The sequence below is a fragment of the Pristis pectinata genome, chromosome 22 (genome assembly GCF_009764475.1).
Source record: "Pristis pectinata isolate sPriPec2 chromosome 22, sPriPec2.1.pri, whole genome shotgun sequence".
Classification (NCBI taxonomy): Eukaryota; Metazoa; Chordata; class Chondrichthyes; order Rhinopristiformes; family Pristidae; genus Pristis; species Pristis pectinata.
This window is the reverse complement of record NC_067426.1, coordinates 12,409,751-12,436,879: the sequence shown is the minus strand read 5'-3', so window position 1 is coordinate 12,436,879 and position 27,129 is coordinate 12,409,751. Positions and strand designations below refer to the sequence as shown.

General features: G+C 42.3%; 1 protein-coding gene across 1 annotated transcript; it reads left to right on the top strand.

Moving 5' to 3' along the window:
- LOC127581667 (delta-type opioid receptor-like) lies at window positions 1-26,156 on the top strand. Its single transcript, XM_052036263.1, has 3 exons — window positions 1-487; window positions 22,784-23,139; window positions 24,678-26,156. Exons 1-3 carry the CDS (start codon window positions 222-224, stop codon window positions 25,202-25,204), a joined length of 1,149 nt encoding a protein of 382 aa, XP_051892223.1. The 5' UTR covers window positions 1-221; the 3' UTR covers window positions 25,205-26,156.
- Window positions 26,157-27,129: the final 973 nt, after the last annotated feature.

The following is a 27,129-nucleotide window of genomic DNA, read 5'->3' as shown; positions in this document are numbered from 1 at the left end:
TAAGAAATCATCAGAGTGGGGAGCGAGAATCTACAAAACCTTCATCCCGATTCCAACGCAACAAAACCACCTCGCCTTATTTCTTCACAATTACCAGGGCACATTGTCCATGTAGTGCAGTGTAACGCAGCCGGGGCTGTAGAATTAGTAGCTGCAAGTGTAAAGTGCCGTCCTGAACAATCACTCTGAGCTTGCACTTGGTCATTCTAAAGAAAGAACCAATGGAGCTGTCCACGTTACCGAACACTGAACGGGAGCTGTTCACAGACTATAGTGCTGAAATGTACTGGAGCCTGGCGTTCAATGCTACCTGGGAGGATTTGCAGAACAGTTTTCGAAAGAATATTAGCCTGGATAACGGCACAAGGTTGGATCCGGCCAACGAAACCACGTCCACGATCCACGCTATCGCTATCACAGCGCTCTACTCGGTGGTGTGTGTGGTTGGGCTCATAGGCAATTTTTTGGTCATGTACGTGATTGTCAGGTAAGGAAAGATTCAGTGGTGTAAGAGGGTCTTTATCCTATTGATTTCCCCTCAACGTTACAAGAACGGTAACTAAGGTAGCGACCTATTTGCATTGAAAGATCCCAATGCTGGCACGTTGTCCCTGAGTTTGGGTGCATTTCAACATTAACCCACACAAGCAAACGAATAATCCAGAAAATTTGGACTGCTGGAAATCTGAAAGTTCAGGAAACATCTGCGGTCATCGACCTGAACCCTTAACTCTGTTTCTCCCTTCACGGGCGCTCCCTGACCCGTTAAACATCTGCATCATTGTCGGTTGTCATTAAACCCTCTAATTAAAGAGGACAGAACCACCGAGGGCGGACTAGGTTAGAGAGGCAGCCGGAAATCCCGTCGGAGAGCAGAGTGGAGCTTCTTCAGTCAGACATTCCAGGGAAAGAAAGGGGCAGTTAGTTCAACAAGTAAATGGGGGGGGGGGACTGCAGATGCTGGAAATCTAAAATAAAAACAGAAAATTCTGGAAACGCTTAGCGCCTGAGGCAGCATCTGCGGGAAGAGAATTAATGTTTCAGGTGGAAGGATTAACTTTGTTTCTGTTCGCACAGATGCATCCTGATCTACTGCGTATGTCCAGCATTTTCTGTTTTTTTTAGATTTCCAGCATCTGCAAGTTTTTAAAATATTTTCAGCCCTCTGGTTTATCGTTTAGCGCCCCTTTCAGCTGCCACGCACACCCCACCCTTCTTGCCTCCCCGGTTTCTCTTGACCCTCCTTCCCCAACCCCACTCCCACCCCTTTATGTAGACTCGCTAACCACGAGCTGGTGTGTGAAGGGATTCCTACAGGTTCAAGATAACCCTTTGAATTAACACCGTTAGTTCCCCCCGTTGTCTGAACTGCTATTCGTCACTCGTCAAAGCTGAATCCAACAATCCTGAAGTAGGAAATAAAAACTGTGCGCATTTTTAATGTCTTGAGGAGAGGTGATTAATATCATTCTGAAAATGTTTTAACTTTTTTTTTAAAGAAAGGGAATTCAAAATAGTTTCTCTGTCAAATCTCCAACACTTCAGGAATTTCACATGAGATCTAGCCACAAACTAATTTAATTAAATGGTCGGAAACACTGATTGAAATTTAAGGGAGAATGTTTATTATCATCAAAGTGCCTTTATTTTAGCAATTTATCGGTTAACTACAGTACGACATTGGTTCCCAGCTGTTGTGCTGCTATCCCGGTGTACACCTGACCTGTGCATTTAGGTGCTGATAGACCCCACAGGGGCGAGCAAATGCCTATGTTATCAAATGAAGTCCACCAGCGTCCCGCCTGATATCACAAAACTGCTAAAATGACATTTTGTTTCCTGAAAATAAAATATGTAATACATTCCAAGTGAAAATGTTTGGAATCGATTCTATCCGATATTACTGAAAGTCGCTATTTGCTTTGTAGTGCCCAGTTAATCCAAGGCCAGGTCCTTTACAAAACGACTAAGAAACTGGAGCCACAAGAGACTGCAGATGCTGGAATCTGGAGCAACAAACAATCTGCTGGAAGAAGTTAGCGGGTCAAACAGCATCTGTAGGAGGAAAGGAATTGTCGACCTTTCGGGTGGCAACCCCACAGATGCTGCTTGACGCGCTGAGTTCTTCCAGCAGATTGTTTGTTGAATAGGAAACTGTTTCAGAATATGAAATTTCATGACCTGGGATGCAGTTATCATTTGAAATTCAGACACTGAATAAACTCATAAATATTCACTTATTGAAAACAAAGGTCGCACACACAACCACTAATCACGTCCAAACAATCACATCAACGCACCTACACCATCACACCCACGCCCGGGCGATCTAACCCACCCACACACAGTCTCACACACACGACATCCACACAATATAATCACAAACGCGGCCATTCAATGTGAAAAACATTAATACAAACATCCCTACACAAGGACAACCACAAACACAGACACTCGTACATATGCCCACCGGTAGACAAGCACAACTACAGAAATACACCCAGACACAAAAACAGTCGCACCCACACAAATACACCCAGACACAAAAACGGTCACACCCACACAAATAAGGAGAGGCCCCTGGAGACGTGCGCAGGTCTGTCCGTGGCTGAGTGGTTCATTGAGTTGGTTTTGGTTCATTTTATGAGGAACAAACTGCCGACGTTTCATGGTTACATTGGAATCTGGCGACGGGCGCAAAGGTATGGAGTCGGTGCAGCTCTCTGTGGGTGAGGGACTGCCCACCTGTTCACCCCTGCTGTCATGGGGACCAGGGGAGGTTTCCAGCTGCAGCTCAGGCCACCGCGATGTTGGGGTTATTTTAGTTTGTTTTTCTCTCTCATCTAAAAAAAATGATGTTTTCCGTGCAGTTGTGCATCATGTCCTGCATTGGGTTTGGAGGGGGTCGAATTATTGTCCCAGTTGGTTTTGTACTGATTCCAATGTGGGTTCAAGCCAACTCGTCTCCCTGTGTATATCCTTCAGTATGTCCCAATGCTCAATACAAGAGGGCATGGCTTTGAAGTAATGGGTGGGAAGTTCAAGGGAGATATCAGAGGGAGGTTTTTTACCCAGAGAGTGGTTGGGGTATGGAATGCGCTGCCTGGGGTGGTGGTGGAGGCAGGTACATTGGTCAAATTCAAGAGATTGTTAGATAAGCATATGGAGGAATTTAAAATGGGGAATATGTGGGAGGAAGGGGTTAGATCGTCTTAGGCATGGTTTAAAGGTCGGCACAATATTGCGGGTCGAAGGGCCTGTATCATGCTGTACTGTTCTATGGTTCTATGGTTCTATAAATACACCCAGACACAGTCACACCAACACAAATACACACAGACACAATCACACCCACACCAATCACAGCCGGAGATAGACGCTTGCACCCACACAAAGACACCCAGACACAAATAATCACACCCACATAAATACAAATAGACACAATAACGTCCATAGAAACCCGCACATACACACAAGCATACCCACAATAAACACACACACACACACACACACACTGTCCCGGGCAAAACCACAAATGATCATATCGTACTGAACATATCGAAATATAATAATTGTAAACTGAATCCCCTACACAAGTCATATACACACAACCAAACACAAGCGCACTAAGTACGTGCACCCGGGAATCAGGGATCATTTCAAAATAATATTTCGATGTTTTTCTTTGAGTATTGAGATTTGAAATCAAGAATGATTTTAGCATTGTGTAATTTCTCTTTACCCGCGGGTAAACACATCAGTGTTGCACAGCAGTCGTTCCATTCGCTGCTGTGATTGAGGAATGTCAGCTTTACAAACGCTGCAAGTTCTGTCTCACTTGTGAGTGACGAGCGAGAGATCAGCGTTGCTATCTAAGTGTCAATTTCATCGGCGGGGACTGGATCAGCAATAAGTCTAAATCAGAATCGCAATTCCTGACACCTGCAAAAAATGCGGGTTTTACATCTCACGATAAATGTAATGGTCATTCTGCAATTTATTAAATGTGCAAGAACTTTGCAAATGTGGTAGAGTGTGCACACGCGGAAATGGCACCACCTGGCGCTGCGATCAAGAATTGCCAACAGAAGATGAGTTAGGTTCCACCTCACTTTGGCTGTTCTTGCCTGTGATTGCGGTCCTTTCCAGTAATTGTCAATCTGTGTTATAGCAAGTCCTCTTCAGCCTGCAATTAATCACTGTTTTCGTAGATGCTAAATGAATGAACTGTTGAGCTAATGCGGCCGCTGGCTAAAGTCGATTTGAATGGGACTTACCCCAGCATTTACAGGACAATCAAACTGGGAAACATGCTTCCACCATTCCCCCATTGCCTACAGTATGCAAGGGCCCACCAGATAAATCCCTGGAAATTAATATATTATAAGCATCTCCCATCTGAAAAGTATATATTAATATTTTAGTCATAACCCAGTTCTGATAAAGGCTGTCTTGTGAACTTGATGTCCTCTTCCAAGTGAGTTGCTGTGTAGGTACCAGTTACACGAGTTAACCTCCCCAAAGGGTCATTGTATTTAGTATGTGGCAGGGGATGGAGGGGAGGGTTGATGGGGTGGTATGTTTTTCTTTCCAAAAGTTCTTGGTTGATGATAACACATGCTGCCATATACGACCACTGGTAATCATGCTTCCTGCCTCCCCTTTCTGTTATAGGGAAAAATTATTACTCAGTTGGCAGTAACTCTCAGCTGAGTCAGAAGGTCACGGCTTCAAGTTTTCCTTCAGAGACTCAAACAAAAAAGTCCAGGTTGACTCTGTCATAGTTCTGAGTGAGTGCTGCAGTGTCAGATGGTAGCTTTAGAATGATCCATTAAAGTGAAGCCCAGTCTGGCCTTATATGTGGACTAAAAAAAATTACTTAGTTTTAAAAAGAGCAGAGGTTCCTTCCTGGTGCCCTGGCCAATCCTGTTCCAACACCACTAAAAAAAAGAGACTATCCAGTGATTTTAACTCCATTGGTATCTGTGGAAGCTTGCACATATTAACTGCCTCCTCGCTTACATTAAACTGAACTTCAAAACTGCACCACTGACTGCAAAGTACATTAGGGTGTGCTGTTATTGTGATAGGAACTGCAGAAATGCAATTTCTTTTGATACTGCGAGCAACATCATTTGGAAAACTAAATCAATGCTTTGGTATTTCTAAGTATTCATATATGTTTGTATTAACAGTAATCACAGGGAGATATTCTGTGTGTTCCATCCTTAATAGTAAATATTGAGAGAAACAAAAGGAATTTTCATTTCTATTCTGAGTCTTTCACAGAAACTAAGTTCCATTAGAGCCAGTCAATCACTTCAGAACTCACCTTCTTGCACTGGGCAAGGGGGTGACTTTAGATCTCTGCTTTCCAAACAACTGTACCAACTGGGCTTTTCTTTGTGTTGTGTCTGGATTTGATAAAGATGAGTTCCTGCAATGACTCAACTGTGATATCATTGTACCAACGAACAGTGGTCAAGTAGCATCCATGAAGAGAGAAACTGATTTAATATTTCAGGTTGACCATTCATTGAAATGGTTCTGATGAAAGATCATCAGTCAGAAACATTAATTCTATTTGTCTAAAGGTGCTGCTTCACCTGATGAGTACTTCCAGCGCTTTCCGTTTTCATTACCAGGTCTCAGGATTTTGTTTTTGTGTTGAATACCAACTTATCTGATTTTTGGAAGTGCTGGTTGAGGAAGGAATATGGACCCAGACTCTAGCAGAATGCTCTACTTTCTGTATTGTACCCATGGAATCATTTAAAGCCATTGGAAAAGGAAAATGGGACCTTGACTCAATACCTCATTTGAAAGACATCAAGCTGACAGTGCATCACCTCCTTAGGAATGCAATAAAGTACGTGCTCAGCTCCTGGAATGTGGCTTTAACTTACAGACTTCTTTACAGGGAGGTAAGAGAGGTAATACTTGAGCCAACCTGATACAGATAGACCCTATATGGTGTTTTTTTTATTTATTCCCATAAGAAAAAACACTGAATGACATGAATAGCAATCAGGTTAGACTAGTATAATGACTACATGGTAACAATAAGGATAGAATCACAACATAATGACACTGGAAAGATATTGGTTGGGTAGACAAATCCTTTGTCTTAGCCAATTTCACACCAAAGAGTCAACCAGTTTTTAAGGTGCACTCTGAGCTCAAGGAAAAATGGATGTTAAAATCTTCTGACAACAATGAGCTAGTCTGTGAATAACTGATCGCTTTCCAAGGATCAAAGTTTTATCCAGCTCCTTGTATACTTCCAAAATTCTCAGCAGCACAGTGACACAGTTAGTAAGCTGCTGTCTCGCAGCACCAGAGACCTGAATTCAATCCTGCCTTGGGTGTTGTCCATGTGGAGCTTGCACGCTCTCTCTGTCATTATGTGGGTTTCCCTTGGGTGCTCCAGTTTCCACCCACATCCCAAGGACGTGCAGGTTGGGAGGTTAATTGGCTGCTGTAGATTGCCCCCAGAATGTGGGTGAGTGGTAGAATCTGAGAGAAGATGGTGGAAGTATGGGGATTTGTGTAAGATTAGTGCAAATGGGTGTTTGATGGTCGACACAAACTTGTTGAGCCTGTTTCTGTATTGTATGATACTGAGTCTGTGACTTGAATTGATTCTCCCTGGACTTTGATGCTACAGTCACCATTCAATAACTTGTTCAAACAGCCAGATGAAATATCTAAACTGAGCCAGTCTGCAGAATGACTATTCCACCACATGAGTCATCACAATTGAGCCAAATGGAGTCTCAAGAGACTGCAGATGCTGGAATTTGGAGCAACACACAAGATTCCTCCAGCACCCTGTGCATTACGATTGAGCCTAATCGTGTCCTGAGCTGCATTCCTGCCCTTGACAGATGTAGCCAAAAAACAGGATGTAGAAGCAAGAACCACGGCTGCTTACGCCCAGGAGTGCTATTGTCACAGGAAATGAAGAACTAACTCAGGGTCAGCAAGGAGTCAGTTCTGCCAAAAGCATTCTGGAAGGCTCAGTGTTAAATTGGGCAGTGTATTCTTTCACCAGGCCACTGGGAAAATTGACCAGGAGTGATTTAGCTCTTGTTTGTTTTGCCAGTGGCATTGTGTATTCAGGCAAACAACAACAGATTATCACAAATGAGTCTGCACAAAAGTAATAGAGACAATTCAGGTCGCTTCATTGCAGCATGGAAAACAGATAGAAAGGAAGAAATATTTACATAACACCTTTTTATAATCCGAGCACATCCCAAAGCAAATTGCAGTGCAGGGTACACAGTAAGTATGATTCTAATTGTGTGATAGTACACCAGTGAGATGAAATCCAACAAAGTAGCTTTCATCTACTGCAATTGAAACATTGAATAAACTCTCAGCTGAAATAAATAATTGATTCAGGAGAAAAGAAGGGGAAAGATTAGCAACCATTGTAGGAACTGAATTTTTTAACTGATTTTTCATCCACTCTCATGTTGTTGCCATTAACAGATGTACATATTAATGGGGTGATTGGGATTATACTCATCAGGGAGTGCTGGGTGACAACTGTCCAACAGCGCCACAGCAGAGGATATTCCAACTGATCTGTCTGTATTCAATCAGCTGCTATAACCCAGCCAAAGGAATCTTTGTACATTAATCATTCAGGAAATATTGACATAACCCTGTGTTCTTTATATCACTGTGTAGAATTAGAATCTTACACCCTGCATCCATATGACACTTTAACTACTTGTCCAGGAACTCTGTAACAGACAAAGGCTGAGAAACAAATTCCTTCAGAAGATGACTTAAAAGCAAAAACCTGCAAATCTGAAATAAAAACAAAAATTGCTGTAAGTGCTCAGCAGATCAGACGGCATCTGTGGAGAATGAAACAGTTAGTGTTTCAGATCAATGACCTGAGCATCACCCAAAGCAATTTACAGTACAGATACTCAGTAAGTATGATGTTAAGTGTGTGACAGAGCAGCAGTGGAATGAAATCCAATAAACTAGCTTTATCCACAGCAACTGAAACATCAATTATGACGAATCACCATCAACCTGAAAGATTAACTCTGATTCTTTCTCCACAGGCGCTTCCTGACTTGCTGAGTAATTTGAGCACTTTTTTTCCCCTTTCAGAAGGTAGACTTTTGAATACATTTTAGTAGTAAATATAGAAAAAAGTATATCTGAATGCTGCCTTTCATATTTAAATCAAAGGCTTTTTGAAACCATTGCCACTCATTTCAAGCAGCCTTCTAGCAGAGATTAACTGTTTCTTGGGATGACCATATAGAGGCACGGTCAAAGTGAAGCATATATGGATGCACAATACCACAGGTTTTCACCTTTCAAAGTGTTCTGTGCCATGAAACAATTTGAGTTAAAGTCAGGTCAGGGACTGAGGAACAGTTACAGAAGAGACATCTCAAATAAAAGCAGGGAATGCTGGAAGCACTCAGCAGGTCAGGAAGCTTCCACAGGGAAATAGATAGTCAGCGTTTTAGATCGATGGTCTTTCATCAAGCCTTTCGACCTGGTCGTCAAGCTGAAACATTAACTTATTTTTACCCTTTGATGAATGCTGCCAAACCTGCTGAGTGCTTCCAGCATTTGCTGCTTTTATTTTAAATTTCCAGCATCTGCAATACTTCAGTCTCGTGGCGCAATGGCTGACAGTGTGCTTCCGTAAAGAAGAGTAAATAGAGTCATACGGCATGGAAACAGGCCCTTCAGCCCAACTAGTCCATGCCGACCAAGATGTCCCATCCAAGCTAACCCATTTACCAGCTTTTGGCCCATCACCTTCTAAACCTTTCCAATCCATGTACCTGTCCAACTGTCTTTGAAAAGTTGTTATTGCGCTGCCTCAACCACTTCCTTTGGTAGCTCATTCCATATACATACCACCCTGTGTGTAAAAAAGTTGCCCTTCAAGTTCCTATTATATCTCTCACCTTAAAATACGCCCTCTAGTCGTTGATTCCCCAACCCTGGGAAAAAGACTGAGTGCACTCACCCTACCTATGCCTCTCATAATTTTATACACCTCTATGACATCACCTTTCAGTCTCCTACGCTCCAAGGAATAAAACCTTAGCTTGTCCTACTTCTCCCTGTAACTCAGTCCCTCAAGTTCTGGCAGCATCCTTGTAAATTTTTTCTGACTCTTTCCAGTTTAATAACACCTTTCCTATAACATGGCAACTAAGCCTGAATACAATACCAAGTATGGCCTCAGCAGTGTCCTGTACAACCACACCCTGACCTCCCAACTTTTATACTCAAAGCCCTGACTTATGAAGGCCAGTGTGCCAAAAGCCTTCTTCAGCACCCTGTCTACCTGTGACTCCACTTTCAGGGAACCATATACTGGAACTCCAAGGTCCCTCCCCAGTGCTCTGTCATAAATATGCATCTCCAGCTTTCAAACGCGGAATTCCAAAAGCTTTGCTACCAGAATATTGGTAAATTACCTTCCACAAGGAATGGTTGCAGTAAGAAGCATAGATGCTGGATATGTACATTAGGGACATTTAAGAGACTCTTAGATAGACACATGAAAGATAGAGAAATGGAGGGCTATGTGGGAGGGAAGGGTTGGATAGATCTTAGAGCAGGATAAAATGTCGGCACAACATTGTGGGCCGAAGGGCCTGTACAGTGCTTTAATGTTCTATGTACACGAGGAATAAAAATTACGGAAATAGGTTGATTGATAAGAGGTGGGAGAAAGTTCATGTGGAGCACAACATCAGAATGGAACATTTGGCCAAACAGCCTGCTTCTGCTCAATATAATTTTACAGTTTAGATCTGTCCTGTTTCTGCTTTTGAGAACCCAAGTTAAAATAAAATTAAAAATGTTTTCCAAAACAAAACATACTTTACTTGTGAGAGGAGCAGGAAGAAGAAAGTGGAAAGTTACTGAACTACTAACACTGACACTATTATCATGAAAATAACCTAGATAATTATATTGGACTATCTGCCACAAGAATTGTGCTAACCTCAGATTCTGAAAATGCCAAGTGCAGCAAGAGGAGGTTATAAGATTGATTGGGTAGAACATCTAAATCTTGCTTCATTGCACAGTCTTTGAAGCACAACATATTAATTAATCTACTTCAGGAATCGGAATTGCTGCTATTTCTGGACAACTTTTACAGCTGAACATTAACATTTTCAGGACCGTGCTACAATAGGAGCTCTATAATTCTCAATTCTGTTATCCACCAATGCAATTAACCACCAACTCATTTGCAGGACAATACATTACATGAGACCTCATTGCACAATGCACAATTTATATTCCTGAGGTATGGTTACAAGGCAGTTTCACTATACATCGGGAGAACAGATTCCTCTATTAAGGCAGACAATGGAAGAGAGAAAGATCTTGCATTTATATGGTGCCTTTTCATATTCTTGGGCCACCTGAAAGTGCTTCACGACCAGTGAATAATTTGTGATATGCAAACTCATCAACCAATTGACCAACAGCAAGATCCTGCAAAGAACACATGAAACGTCAAACCATTTGATCCATTATTATTGGTGATATATGAGGGATAAATATTTATTCTTACACTGGGAAAACTTCCTTGAATGATCCCACGGAATCTTTTATTCCAGGTGAGCAAAGAAGTAACAAAGAAGTTCATTACCTGACATATCTCAGTCTCTAGAAATATGTAAGGCCAAAACAAAGTTTTGCTCTTGCACGGGCTGGAACATAAACCTAGATCCACTGGGTCGATGCTACCATGAAGCTAATTAAAACATCACTGTGAATGTAGTATTACAATAGGGTTATGAAGTCATAGGCTATTGCTTCTTTGTGATAAATAAACCATAATACCAGACACAAATGTTCAAAACAGAAGAGCAAAAGAGACAAGGAAGCCCAACAGGTAATGACCATTGCCTCAGCCAGTCAACTATGTCCAGAGATTACAATGTTTATTAACATAGTCTTCCCATTTTCTACACTATACATTCAAGCCTGGGCATCTATGTGTTACAAGCAACCTTCAGTAGACTGAAATGCTCAATTAGGAGAGATAGCAGGTGACACTCATACATGAAATCGAGAGAGATAAATCCTGCCTCAACCCCTTACTTAATATGTTCAGCAACACTGTGCGAAGTGTAGCAGAGTTAATCCTTCTTTCAGTTTCATGTTCCACAACCAATGCACACCGTGTGGTCTCTTCTACATTGGAGAAACCAAACAGAGATTGGATTCAGTCCACAGGGGCAACTCAGAGCTTCAGTTGGCTGTAGCTTAGGCTCTCTGTTCCAGTCCCACTCTGACCTATCTGTCTGGCCCCCTGTTCTGTGCTAATGAGGTCCAAGGTAAGTGTAAGAATAGCACCTGATCACTTTGCTGTCTTCTGGATTCAAGATCAAATTCAACAACTGCAGATGAAGGGTCTCCATGATGACTGTCTATTTCCCTCCAGAGATGCTGCCTGACCTGATGAGTCACTGTCTCTGTTTGTATCAGAACTGGCCAGTCCTTCTGTAGGTTCTCAATGTAATGGTAACATAGCTTTTCTCTCTCTGATAACTATGCCAAATCTGCTAGGAATTTCCTACGTCCCTGACCTACATTCCAAAGGTTTTACATGTTCCTTTGGTTTTTGTCTCTCTCTAACTGCCCTCATTAACCTATCAACCAGATAGTTTTGTCCACAGCTGATCACCATGGCAACCTCACTCCATCAGAAACATTCCTTTTGTCCTATCCATCCTTTCCTTAACATCTCTGCAACTTTTTCCTCTCTTTCCCCATGTCGATGAAGGGTGTTCAGCCTGAAACATCAGCTGTTTCTCTTTCTATAGATGCTGCCTGACCTGCTAAGTGTTTCCAGGATTTTCTGTTTTATTTCGGATGAAGTTGGGATTGTTCTCCTCAGAACAGTGAAGGTTAAGAGGTGACCTAACAGAGATTTTTAAAAAGAGGACTGGTTTGTTGTAACTGTGAACTGAGTCACTGGAGAGACACTGAAGTTGGTGATATAAAAGCTTTTATTCATCACGACAAGCAGGCATTCTCCTGGAGACCTTCTCGGAAGAGTCTTCCCAACCTCAAAGTACATCATGTTTTTATACTCTTAAGATCAAAGGTAACAGTAGGTGATTCAATACAATTTCAATAGCTACAATGACATTGTTTACTTCAGTACTTTGAGTCTGACAAAGCTTCCACTGAGTTACATATCTACAATGGAAGACACCTCTGAATGTTCAAACACCTTTGCTGAGACAAAGTAATTCTAAAGGCTCTGAGGACCAAGAACCCAGACATCCAACATTAATGCTGTGAGGGCTGACTCTCTGAGTACACAAATACCCCAATTATTGATGGATCAAATATACCTGTGGCTACGTTTGATGTGCTCAGTGACAACATCAGTCTGGTCTGCAAGCTTCCTTGAACTCAGTCACAATGGTGCAAAATAATGTAGCCAGTGTTGCCTGGTTTGATGTAGGAGAATTAACTTAACCCCATTGCCTTACATTTGGCTGATACATACAAGAACATCTCATGGTCACTTCACTTTGCAAACCACATCTGTTGAGCAGCAAGACCCCTGCTGTGGGCCAGTAGCCTGTGCTCTGTAGACAGTCCCGTTTGTTTACAAAACTGTCCTTTTAACTTCAAACTGATTACTGCTTGCTTACATTAAAAACTGAAGACCCATTCTTGTTTGAATTAATGACTGCTATATTCACATAATTCCATAACTCCTGGATCACAAACAGTTCCAATAGTGCAGATAGGGAGAGTCAATAGATGAACTGTGCATAAATAAGCAGAGGCCATGGATTTGAAATCATTGCCTAAAGATATAAAAGGGAAATGACATTTTTTTTCCAATCAGAGAGTGGGATCTGGAAAACTCTTCAGGAAAATGAGTTAATTCAATGAATGCCCTCAAGTCTTGTGAAGAACATTGGTGGTTGTGGACAAAAAAGTAGGGATTAAATAAAACCCCCTCATTCAAAATTGATTGAAAATTCTCCTCCAAGGCTGAGTGAAATATCAGAGCGATGTATCACCAGGATTTACTTGGAAACTGAATGCAGCATCAATTTTTGGTAATTGGATTTAGTTCTTTTATTTCAAAGAATAATTAGAGCAACATATTTTATTACATTTGTGGAACATAAAACTAACAAGAACTTGACATCTTTATTGAGCTGCTACAGCTTTATATGCAAATTATACTGGAGTAATTTAATGGAGGTGTTTAAATTGTTGAACAGATTCATCTTGGAGTGGAATGCAAAGCAAAGGAGACATGTTCCTAAAATTTGAACTCGACTGCTTAGGAATGAAACCAGAAAGCACTTTTTCCACACTGGAGTTTTGCAATTCTCTCCCCAAAAGGTGCAGATATTGGGGTGAATTAAAATTTTGAAGATTGAGATTGATAACCATTTATTAGGCAGGAACACTGGTTAGGTGCATCAGAGGTGGGTAACTGGAGTGGACATACGGATCAGGTACAATCTGATTGACTGGCAGAATAAATTCAAGGCCTTATCAAGTCTCTTTCTTATTATGATTCTTTCTTTTTGTTCTCATCCCACTGGTTGAGTGAAGTATAGTTTAGTTTCAAGCCAGAACTGAGCAGTCTCAGATCAATTAGAGTACTGTTAAGTGTGGGGGAATGTTTTCTACATTCTCCCCCAATAAAGACGTCAGAAGAGATTCTACACTGCATGACTGAGGCACTTGTACATCCCAGCATAGTCCAATGGTAGACTTCTTGAGTGAAACGAGAATCATTTTCATTCCATAAGCAATTCACAGAAAAGGATGTGTAGTCCACTGGTTTGGGCTGACTTTGTCCTCAGGACCAAGAGATAAAAGGCCAGCATCACAATCCTGCCGTCTTCCAGTGTTTTGTGCCAATAATGCATTGATAGTGACCTGTGGAACCTGATTTTACAAAGGCAGAAGTAGCTATTGACTACAATTTTCTAGCAGAGTTAATGCCAATAATTTGTGTAATCACAATACGCATCTACAAACACTTGGGGAACAAGACAAAAGAACAAATTCAAATCAGCTGTTGCTCAGTGTGTAATGCTCTCTTACCTCTGAGTCAGAAGTTGGTGGGTTCTAATACCCACTTCAGAGAACAGAGCCCACAGATCCAAGGGTGTGCCTCAGCATTGCATTGAGAGAGTGTTGCTGTGTTGAAGGTATTAGTTTCAGATGACATGTCAGATTGAAGTCCCATCTGAACTCTCAGGTGGATGTAAAACATTCCTTTGCACTATTTGAAGAAGAGCAGGGGAGTTCTCCTCAGTGTTCAATGCAGTAGATAATCTAGTAATTATCACATTGAAGTATGTGGAAGTTTGCTGTATAATAATTGGCTGTTGGGTTTCCCACAAGAATACCTCATTAATACTAAGGTTCTTTACAATGCCTTAAGGTCATGAATGGCATTCTATCAATACAAGTCATTGTTTTAATTCTTTATAATTGCCGAAGTTTATATCTAATAGGAACAGGAGCATAATAGGAAAGACAACTATGATGAGTCATTTAGGTATATTTACAGTTCCTACGATCTGAAACAGGCTTTAATGAAATTTTTCAACAGATTTCTGCCAAAGAAGGGAAGTTAATACAATTGCAGTCGTAGTTGCACTTGTGCAAGATGTCGGTGAGTCCGCACCTGGAGTATAGTGTACAGTTTATTGTGCCTGCCTCAACTTCCTTCTCAAGCAGCTCATTCCATGCATGCACTACCCTCTGGTGAAGAAGTTGCTTCTCTGGGAAGGGGAACCAAGAACTAGAGGGCATAGGTTTAGAATGAGAGGGGAAATATTTAAAAGGGACCTGTTATAGGAAAGACATCACTAAGTTGGAAAGGGTGCAAAGAAGATTTACGAGAATGTTACCAGGACTTGAAGGCCTGAGTTATGGGAAGAGGTTGGGCAGGCTAGGAATTTATTTCTTGGAACCTAGGAGACCTTGGGGTGACCTTATAGAGGTGTAAAAAAGTCATGAGGGGCATAGGCAGGAGCATATGTAAATTACATAGTCTTTTTCCCAGGGAAGGGGAACCAAGAACTAGAGGGCATAGGTTTAGGATGAGAGGGGAAAGATTTAAAAGGGACCTGAGAAGCAACTTCTTCACCAGAGGGTAGTGCATACATGGAATGAGCTGCTTGAGAAAGAAGCTGAGGCAAGCACAATAATATTTAAAAGACATTTGGATAAGTACATGGATAGGAAAGGTTTGGCGGGATACGGGCCAAGCACAGGCAAATTGGACTAGCTCCTTGGCCGGCATGAATGAGTTGGGCTAAAGGGCATGTTTCCGTACAATATTACTCTATGACTCTAATTCAATCCTCCTCAAACATTGCACTACTGATAGTTTTCCAAGCTGTCTGCTGTTAATATACATTCAATCATTCACCTCCCATACCACCATCCCACTCCCTCAGGTAAAGAAGCATTAGCTCACATGCATGCATGCTATACAAGATTCAATGTTTGAATGCTGCAAGATTGATGTGTTGGTGACCAACAATGTCATACCAATGGCAAGGAAGGAGGATTTCAATGCAAACTGAACCAGATATCCAGAAAGTGCATGTTGCAACCGAATTGAGATAAACTACTTCTGGGAGCTGAGGGGAGTGAGCCGGGAGCAGTGCTCCAGCACTGTTTCACATATAGAAATGTAAATGTGTTGGATAATGGACTGCCATGTGTTAATTATATATTGAGAAATGATCCAAGGCCATAAATTATGCAGACTGTTACAGCCCAGCCCATGTAATCAAATGTACTTTTCCAGCTGAGCCGTGGAAAGGAGCTTGCAGAATGCAATATTTATCACATTGTTAACGTGCGAGTTGAATTTATTGAAACTTGCTCCAAGCATTATTTTTGCAAAGGAGCTGAGAGGGATGGGGCCATCAGTTTTTGCAGCCCACTGCATACTGTGCCATAGTTTTCTTTCCGTCTGGTGCAGAATAAAGAACCAAAGAACTAATGTGTCTTCAAGCTTTGTGCACTGTTTGCTATTATAACTCAATCTTTCTTTCTGCAAACTCATAAATTGGTTATATTTTGTTGTTGATTATAATCTTTCTTTGGAAAATAAGGTGAAGTGGATGAGAGATTCACGGACAGTCTGGCATTGTGGCAATGGTATTGATTTTATATTATATTTTTCCCTTTGGGAAAGGTGTCAAACCTGAATAACATTCCAGAAAAGTGGGGATTGTAATATTTTTGTTGCTTCACACTCCATGGTGGCCATTCCACATTCTGGGATAGAAGATGCCAGGATTGCAGAATTCTGTTCCAGATAAGCCAAATGAGTGGAGACCAGACTTCCAACCTAGAAGTTTGGGCTGTCATCAGTAGGGTACCTCTTTCGGACAAATGTGGGTTATCATCGCCCACTCCCCCATCATAAGCATTGTGGCAGCCTCTAGAACCCTCACGCTGCAGGGGATGTACTCTGCTGCAGAAATGGGCACGAAAGGAGCTTTCACATCAGGGGCTGTGAATCCTTGCGCTTTGAAGATATGAAACCAGTGCTGTCAGTCTTCCCTTTGTCTCTTGAAATTCCCATCCCCAACAACTAAAAAACAAAATTAAACTGCAGATGCAGTAAATCTGAATTTAAAAGTGTTGTATAACAGGAGGCATCAGTACAACAGGAACAGTTCACTCTGTCCCTCTCTCCACACACGATGCCTGACCTGATGTGTACTCCCGGCACTTCCTGTTTTTATAATATCCTATCCCCAAATGACTGGAAATTTAAGTTATTATGTTGGGGAAGCAAGATGCAGGTGGATAGGCAGGAGACACTAGCCTAAGGGCCAGGGAGATGTTGGCAGGATGGGAATATACAAATGAACCACTACAATAATGCTCACAAATAGGGCAACCAGTTCTTTACCCAGAGAGGGGGAATAACGTGGAATTTACTAACACAGGGAGTGGTTAAACTGAATGGTAGAGATGCATTTGAGGAGAGGCTGGACGAGCTTATGAGGAAGAAGGAAATAGAAGGTCACACTGATGGATTTAGATGAGAAATGACAGGAGGATCTCACCGGAGTGCAAATTCCAGCATGGATTGTTTTTTTTTAAAAAACTCTATTTACTTACTTGCCCAGTTTTAGGTTCTCTTCGATCTTTATTTCACAACTGGCTTGTTGTTCTGCTCTTTGGTGAATTGTCAAAAGTTCTGAAAGTAATCCTCTGCCTTTTTTCACCTATGATTTGTATTATAAGTTCAACACAGTTTGGAAGAGAGTTTACAACCTCAGTGTAATGCCTGACATATAAACGTCATTTGTGATTAAAAAGAGAGGAAGGAGGAAGAGAGAGATCATGAGAGAAATGAGAATAGAAATAGACGGGGGGGGGGGGGGGGGGGGGGGGGGGAGTGAGAGAGAGAGTGAGAGAGTGAGAGAGAGAATGTGATGGAGACAGGAGAATTATTGGAAGAGTCTGTCAAGAGGCTCAGTGGGCAAGTTGAACCCATACACATTTACAGCAGGAAGATCCCAGCCTGACTTTCTTTAAGACAGTTCCTCTGATAACAAATGCTTTGCTTCCACTCCAGGTCTGTGGGGTTCTGAGGTGACTGATGAGACCATTGTGGGACCCACAGACTCCTCCACAGGTAGAGGTGCTTGATGTGGCTGGTGGGTAGTTTGGGGGCTGGTGCATTCATTCCACCATTTACGCTGGGCTTTGTGTGTTTCAAGAGTTTTGTGCAGGGTTTGAGGTCTTGATCTACAAAGACTTTTACTTAGGTTGGCACACTTAAGGCAATGGTGAATTTCATCATTGCTTTAACTGAGAGGTACCCCAAGATATGTGGAACTGTCCATATCTTTCCAAGGTCACATGGTAGACCTTTATTGTCAGAAGGAAATGTTCAGATCGGGATTTCCTGGAGGACTTTTGATATGCACTTGTTGAGCTTAAGGCTCATCCTCCAGTAAGCTTCAGTGGACGAGATGACAATGACCCAGAGATGGCCTCTGAACATACACATTTGCAAGTGATGTTTGCATACTATAGCTCAATAAATGAAGCTTGGGTGACCTTAGTTCAGGACCGGAGACAACAGATCTTGAACAGTTGCCCTTTAGTCCTGCGGATTCACCTCACTTCAGCGGGAAGATTGTTGGAGGCAAGGTGCAATGTTGAGGTGAGATAGATTATTGCGGCAATGAAGCAGACTTGTTCGACACGAAGACTGGATCTATTATGGATTTGTTGGTTCAAGTCACAGCTTGAAGTCAGAAAGCAAATGCAAGATGGAGACAAATTTCTGCCAACAGCCATAATGGAAAAGAATGCTCCATATTCCTTCGACTGACACAAAGGCTTTCGTGAGCTTAAGCATGACGAAGTATCATGATTGATGCTGTTCCCTGCATTGTCTTTGGAGTTAATGCACAGTGAAGAACATGACCATTGTACCATGACAAGAAATGTCATCCATCCATCATCCTGTGTCTGAGGAAGGACAGAAGGGATGACAGTGGGCCACTTCTCGTAACCTTCCTCCTTTGAATCAGTTTGAAATATGGTGGTTCTCTTTGGAGGGCATTCGGAAGTCCAAGTCAAAGTCGAGTTTATGGTCAAATGCATAAGTACATGCATGCACAGGTGCAATGAAAAACTTACTTGCAGCAGCATCGCAGGCACATAGCATCATAAAAACATAAATTAAACAATGTTGGTCATCAAGGTTGGTGTGCGTTTAGCCATGCTTAGCAGGGGTGTGCACTTCAGAACTGAAATCAGGAGAAATTTTAGCACCTGGATGGTTGTGAAGCTGTGGAATTCTCTTCCAAGACATTAAGGAGGTAGATACATCTCTTAATGCTGAGGGGGTCAAGGGATATGAGGAGAAAGCAGGAAACCTGGTAGTGAAGCAGATGATCGGTCATGCACGGTGCAGTAGGCCCACTGGGCTGCAAGGTGACACCTGCTCCTATTTTCTGTTTCCTTCTCTATGAGGAGCATTAGTGAATCAGCTGCATTTTTAAGACAATCTGGCAGTTCATGGTTGATATTTTTAACCGAAGCAAATAGTTATTTTCCAGATTTTCCCCTATTTCAGCATTCCTTCATTTGCTGCAACTACTGCTCTGAAACTCACCTTCATGTGCACAATCTCCAATGCTGACCTTCCCACGAGTGTATCAAAAGAAGCGAGATCCTTCCCATTTCCCCAAAGAACAGCTGGTATCTTGTGGCAAATTACCAAGTTACCCCAGCACAAGGCAGAGGGCAATTAATGCTGCAGTAGCAGCTCATCTTATTACACTACAAATTTGAAAAAAAACACTTGTGTCTATCCACACAAAGCAGCTTATAATTGGCTAATTGCTGTACTTGTTTTTACAGTTGGTTTAACATTTTTATTGCTGCAATTTGCCAAAGCAAAGGGAGCTTAAAAACTGTTCCATACTGCCAAGCTGACAGATCTCATTATGTTTTACTTGGAGATTAAAACTTCCTCTCAGCATAAATGATTCCACTAAAGGCAAGTCACAGGGGTTCCATGGGCAGGTCAAACAATGGGTGACACTCTAATCACATTTATGAGTCTCAACCAGATAATCTGGATCGACACTGAGGGAGCGCTGCAGTCGAGTTCCATACATCACAGGAGGAGATCGTTCAACCCAGCTCACAAAGAAATCCCATTTCCCCACTAATTTCCCCATAACTTATTCCCTCCGCATTCCCATCAAATCTACCACCCACCTACACTAGGGACAATTTACAGTAGCCAACTAACCTAGCAACCTGCACATCTTTGGGATGTGGGAGGAAAGGGTCATATTCTGAGTGGAGGTCAGTGACCAATGGTGTACCTCAGGGGTCTGTACTGGGACCCTTGCTCTTCGTGATTTTTATAAACAACCTAGATGAGGAAGTGGAGGGGTGGGTTAGTAAGTTTGCGGATGACACGAAGGTTGAGGGTGTTGTGGATAGTTTGGAGGGCTGTCAGAGGTTTCAGAGGGACATAGATAGGATGCAGAGTTGGGCTGAGAAGTGGCAGATGCAGTTCAACTCAGATAAGTGCGAAGTGGTTCATTTTGGTAGGTGAAATATGTTGGCGGAATATTGTATTAATGGTAGGACTCTTGGCAGTGTGGAGGATCAGAGGGATCTTGGGGTCCGAGTCCATAGGACGCTCAAAGCGGCTGCACAGGTTGACTCTGTGGTTAAGAAGGCATATGGTGTATTGTCCTTCAATCGGGGAATTGGATTTAGGAGCCATGAGGGATTGTTGCAGCTATATAGGTCCCTGGTCAGACCCCACTTGGAGTATTGTGCTCAGTTCTGGTCGCCTCACTACAGGAAAGATGTGGAAGCCATAGAGAGGGTACAGAGGAGATTTACAAGGATGCTGCCTGGAATGCGGAGCATGCCTTATGAAAGCAGGCTGAGGGAACTTGGCCTTTTCTCCTTGGAGAGACGGCGGATGAGGGGGGACCTGATAGAGGTGTATAAGATGATGAGAGGTATTGATCGGGTAGATAGTCAGAGGTTTTTGCCCAGGGCTGAAGTGGTGGCCACAAGAGGTTTAAGGTGCTGGGGAGTAGATATAAAGATGTCAGGGGTAAGTTTTTTTACTCAGAGAGTGGTGAGTGTGTGGAATGGGCTGCCAGAAACGGTGGTGGATGCGGATACGATAGGGTCTTTCAAGAGACTGTTAGATAGGTACATGGAGCTGAATAAAATGGAGGGTTATGGGTAAGCCTAGTAATTTCTAGGGTAGGGACATGTTCGGCACAGCTTTGTGGGCCGAAGGGCCTGAATTGTGCTGTAGTTTTTCCATGTTTCTAAACCGGAGTACCCGGAAGAAACCCACCCAGTCACAGGGAGAACATGCAGATCTCCACACAAATAGCACCAGAACTCAGGATGGAACGCAGGTTGTTGGAGCTGTGAGGCAGCCGCTCTGCCATCTGTGCCACCCCTCTGTGCCAACTTGCAAATGAAATAGTAAACCAAATCTCCTCCTATCCTTCCAGATGCACGTAAAGATTTGGCTGCATATTAAAAACTCTACCAATTACACTTTGCATTCCAACCCTTCTACCAGTAAAATTTGCTCTGAGGGGATTGTTTAGTGTTTGATTTAATAGGCTCCTATTTGTTCATTTTAATGGTTGTGTTAAAAATGGGTGAATTTTAATGCAGCCATTCAACCAATTATCTAAAGTGGGTAATGTATGGTGAAAGCAAAATAGTGGAAATCTGAAATAAAACCTGTGTCAGACAACAACTTTGAATACAAAATGTTAACTCTGTTTCCCTCTACAGATGGCACCTCTGCCGAGAATTTCCAGCACTTACTATTGCATTTCAAAACATTATAAAGCAGAATTTGAGCACATCAACCGCGTACTGTCAAAAAAAATCACAAACACACAAGAAATTAAATCATCCAGGGAGCAGTTATGATTTGAGAATATTTTTAGATAGCCTTTTGAAACAAAAACAGGACATACAATCCAAAACCAGGCAGGTGGTAATTCAATTCCCATCAATCCGCCACTGCTACAGTCTAGACAATGACTTCTGTTAAGTGTGAGCACGAAAACAGAGACACAATTTCCAGGACAAAGCTCCATGTGGGTTAAGCCTGATTGTGTTTCATTTCCCTGTTCTGCCAAAGCTGAACTTCCATCCATGCAACTAGGACTGAAGGTAGCAGTAACATCTATGGTCATGTCAGACACCATCAACAACTGTCAATGAGATGAGTCGAGCAGAATTGACTGTGGTCTTGTAGTTACTGCATCATCAAGGTGCAGATTTCCTTTAAAGTCAGTTGTGTCTGGGTAACACATTAGAAATAACATTCAAAGCTTTCCCAATACCTTAGTGTGCAGTAGTAGTACTCTTGCCTTCAAATCAAAAGGTTGTGTGTTCAAGGTCTATTCCAGGCAGATACTCTTAGTGCAGTACTGTGGAAGCAATGCACCAACGGGGTGCTGTCCTTCAGGAGGGATGTTAAATCTTGGTCCCACCTATCTTGCCATTATCACACTGCTTCTTAAGGGATCTTACTTTACACAAATTAGCTCCAGGTTACAGCACTGAAGTCTGAAACACCTCAGACCTGAAACATTAACTCTGTTTCTTTCCGCAGATGCTGCCTGACCTGTTGTGTGTTTTCAGCATTTTCAGTTTCCATTTCTGCAGGGTTTTTTTTCCTATTTACAACACTGTGTCATTCCTTTCGTGACTTCAAGATGTCCCAAAATGCTTTTGAGCCTATGAAGTACCTTTTGAAATGTAATGTAGCAGACCCAGCAACCAGTGCACACAGCAATCTCCCACAGTTAATGATGATTAGATCACCTCTGTTCTTATTAATCCTGATTGAAGCATAAATATTTGCCAGGACACCGGGGAGAACTGACCCTCAGAAGTATTCAGTTGGCTGCAATGGGAGAAATGTCTAGGCAGGGGTTAATAAATTATACAGACCTGCTCTAATCTTTGGCTTGGATTGGGTTAACTGATCTCAGCCCTGGTGCCACCACTGGAAGACTGGAAGCAAATTGGCACAGGCCAGCAAGGCACTCCAGGCTGTCAAAGCTCAGCAGGGGACCAACAGCAGACTCCACCTGCATCACCGGAAGTCATCTCTGCAAGAGTCAGTCTCTGCAGGAAAGGGAGGGATTACTCCACTAAATATCCCAGCTATAATGATGCTTCTATTGTTTTCTCTTTTCTCCAGGTACACAAAAATGAAGACAGCTACAAATATTTACATCTTCAATCTTGCGCTGGCAGATGCCTTAGCCACAAGCACACTGCCGTTCCAGAGCGCCAAATACCTGATGAACACCTGGCCCTTTGGGGAGTTGTTGTGTAAGATAATCATATCAATTGATTACTACAATATGTTCACCAGCATCTTCACTCTCACCATGATGAGCGTCGATCGCTATATTGCGGTCTGCCACCCTGTTAAGGCACTGGATTTCCGCACACCCATGAATGCAAAGATTGTCAATGTCTGCATGTGGCTACTGTCTTCAGCCATCGGGGTCCCAGTCATGGTCATGGCTATCACCCGCCCGGACGATAATGGTAAGTGTAACTGAGCTAGCACACATTGATCACCTCCGCACACAGATAGTTAAGAGGACCTTTAATTGCATCTCTGAAAATCATGGAGGCTTTTGATAGATTAATTAAGGAAAAAGTATCTCTGCTGGCAGGGGGCTCAGTAACCAGAGCCACACAGATTTAAGGTCATTAGCAAAGGAACCAGAGGGAAAGATGAGATATAATCTTTAATACTGGGAGTTGTTGAAAACTGGGGTACACCACCTGCAGGGGTACTGATTTAGCAGCAAGATTCAAAAGGGAATTGAATAAATAGTTGAAAAGAAATGAACTACTAAACAATAGGAAGAAGTCAGGGCACATGGGGCAGCTCTTTCTATGTGTGGCAGGCCAAACAAGCTCCCACTTTCCTGCAAAATTGCATGTTATTTGGAATGTGATATCCACACAGAGGAAGATGGTTGTGGTTATTGAAGGTCAATCATCGCAGTCACAAGACATCACTGCAGGAGTTCCTCAGGACGATGTCCTAAGCCTGACCATTTTCAGCTGCTTCATCAATGACCTTCCATGTCTGTTTGCTGATTACTCAGTGCTCAATTCCATTCACAGCTAATGAAGTGTTCCTTGCTTGCATGCAGCAAGACCTGGACAACATTCAGGCATAGACATTCACACCACGAGTGCTAGGCAGTGACCATCTCCAAATAAGTAAGAGTTTAAATACCTACCCATCATATTTACCATTGCCAAGTCCCCCACCATCAATACCCTGACAGTCACCATTGATAAGAAACTCAACTGCACCAGCCACACATGGCTTCAAAAAAACATCAGAGGCTGGAAATCCTCCACCAAGTTACACAACTCCTGATACCAGCTACAAGGCACAGGCCAGGAATGTTATGGAGTATTCTCCACGTCTGGATGAGTGCAGATCCAACAACACCCAAGTAGCTCTACATCAGTTAAGACAAGGCAGCCCACTTGACTGGCAACCTATCAACCACCCTAAACATTCAGTCCCTTCACAACTGGTGCAGAGTGACTGGAGTGTATACCACCTCCAAAATACACTGCAGTTATTCATCTAGCTACTCAGATAGCACCTCGATCTCTACCACCAAGGACAAGAGCAGCAGGTGAATGGGGACACCACAACCACAACCTGCAGACTCTCCTCCACTATACACATTTGGAAATATGTTGCCAGTCCTTCATTGTCACTGGGTCTAAATCCTGGAACTATAATTTACATTTTTTCTTCTGCAGCCTAACTCTTTATTCATGAGTTGTGAATTCCATTGCCATATCCTGAGGTCATGAAAAACGTTATATAAACTAACTCTATTGCCTTTTGAATATCACAAACTTTTAATAAATACCCCTTGGGAGCATTTTCACAAATGGTCTGTAATCGTTTAATAATAATAAGAAGCCCATCATCACATTCTCAAGGGCAATAGGGGTAATAAGGAAAAAGCAATATACTTGCCTGGGAATGAGTGCATTTAATAACTTTTCTTTTTTAATGTCCATGTATCCTTCTTCACTTTCAGGCAGTGTGATGTGCGGCATTCAATTCCCAGAGCCCAAAAAATACTGGGAAAACGTAACCAAAATTTGTGTCTTCATATTTGCCTTTGTCATACCGGTGTTGGTCATTACCATCTGCTACAGCCTCATGATTCTGCGTCTGAGAAGTGTCCGACTCCTCTCGGGCTCCAAAGAGAAGGACAGGAACCTGCGGAGGATCACACGGATGGTCCTTGTGGTGGTGGCCATCTTCATCATCTGCTGGACGCCCATTCACATCTTTGTCATTGTCAAGGCTTTGGTGAAAGTTAACACAAGTCCCTTGATTTCTGTCAGCTGGCACTTCTGCATTGCCCTGGGGTACACTAACAGCTGCCTCAACCCTGTGCTCTACGCCTTCCTGGATGAGAACTTCAAGCGGTATTTCCGTGAGTTCTGCCTGCCCCTGCGTACCAGGTTGGAGGAGAACAGCTTCACCCGAGCCAGGAAGACCACCAGAGAATCAGTTTGCGCCTGCACCCCCTCTGAGATGGTCAACAAGCCGGTATGACTAGGCGTGAACAAGCCCAGAAAGGGCTCACACTCCAGGAGAGAACAGGACCTGAATTCTGAAGTAACACAAATCACAACTGAGTTTTAACAATTATTATTTCAAATAAAGTCTTGATGATTGTAATTTAAATCCTTAAGGAGAATAAACAAAGCATTGACTTACTCGCCTCCAGGGAGTTTAGGTCATACTGTAATCTAGTTAGATTTTCATTTACAAAGTTTAAGTGATTGCTTGTAACAAGGAAAAATAACTTAGCAATTATTTTTACATAGGAAGCTTGTATATACACATACATATATATATAGCCTCTGGCACAAAGGTATACTTTTTTGAAGAAGTTGCCTAGTTTCAATGTGTCAGGCTGTTTTACTTAATGTTGATGTTTTCTAACCTTTGTTGGAAAAGTGGAACTAAACATTTATTTTACGATTACCACAATTACGCAAGTTCTGTTATACTTCTTATTAGACGTTAAATGTATCTCCCTGCATTGAATTATGTATATGTTTTTATACACTCACTGCATAGATTTAATTATCTTAGAACCATAGAACCATACGGCACAATACAGGCCCTTCGGCCCACCATGTTGTGCCGCCAAAGAAGTGCCGCCATCTTCTTAAAGGAATGTAGGCAGATCCGATATCTCCATTCTTGCTGACAACCCTTTTATGAAACAATCGCCTTATTTCCTTAGAATCGTTCTCAACCCAAAAGGACATGCAAATGCATCATATAACAAAGGAGGCAAAGACTGAAAACGAGTTCCTTCTCTTTCTCTGTGGTAGTGTTTCGATACAAACATGGGACATTGAAATTCAGCAGCTGGACTGATGTCAAGGAGAAATTTATTGGTTAATATTTTATAATGCTGTAAGTGTGGCTGAAGTTATTGCTGTAAAAATGAGTAAAGATATGTATCATATTTCTGGCATTGTAAACACATTGATTAAAGAGTTGATCACATTTTCTTCAGCCAAGCTTTATTTCTCTCCATTACCGGATCGCCCCTGGTCTATGATGTGCTGCAATAGGCTGTGATACTCAACAACGTGCCTTGATATAGACATTAGTACTTTGCTTATTGCTACCCCACAGAGGGCTGATCTGTTACAGTGCTCTTGGTCCAAGGGGAAAGTACATGAAATTAATTAGAAAACTGAAGAAAAAAAAACAGCTTTCGGGACTACCAAGTTGTCAACTGTAGGTTATGTTGTTCACGTGGACTTGGTGCTCGGCCAATGAAAGCACAGTACATTATGACCACGTTTAGAGCCGAACCAATCAGCAGTCTCACTACCAGGAACGTATCCTGAGTGCTGAGTGAGATACCAGTGTCAGGGTGAAACAAATTCTGGCATGTCTCACATGATTGTTAACAAACACATTTTGATGCCAAAACATGCAAAGACAGGTGATCAAAAGCTTGGTCAAAGAAATACACTGGAAGGAGCATCATAAAGGGCTAGAAGGCAAGGCAGATGATGACACAAACATCAAAAACTGCAGAAGCCGGAAATCTGAAATAAAAACCAAAAATGCTGGAAACACTCATCTCGTCAGGCAGCATCTGTGGAAAAAGAGTTAACGCTTCAACAGGACAAGGAAAGAGAGAAAAAGAGTTTAGTTTTCAGTAGTAGAGAAGGTGGGGGAGGGATGGATAGAACAAAGGGGAATATCTCTGATAGTATGAGACCAAATGAGGTTATGGGGCAGTTGAAGTATATTGTATAACATGGAACAGTACAGGACTGCAACAGGCCCTTTGGCCCACAGTGCTGTGCCAAACTAATTAAACTAGGAATTAAATGCTTAAGTAAACTAATCCCTTCTGCCTACACAAAGTCCATATCCCTCCATTCTCTGCACATCCATGTGCCTATCTAAGAGCCTCTTAAACACCTCCATTGTATTTGCCTCCA

Bases quoted from the DNA above. Each gene is read 5' to 3' on its own strand.
- LOC127581667 (XM_052036263.1), top strand. From the start codon at position 222: ATGGAGCTGTCCACGTTACCGAACACTGAACGGGAGCTGTTCACAGAC. The intron at 488-22,783 runs GTAAGGAAAGAT...TCTTTTCTCCAG, and splicing joins GTCATGTACGTGATTGTCAG to GTACACAAAAATGAAGACAG. The intron at 23,140-24,677 runs GTAAGTGTAACT...CTTCACTTTCAG, and splicing joins CACCCGCCCGGACGATAATG to GCAGTGTGATGTGCGGCATT.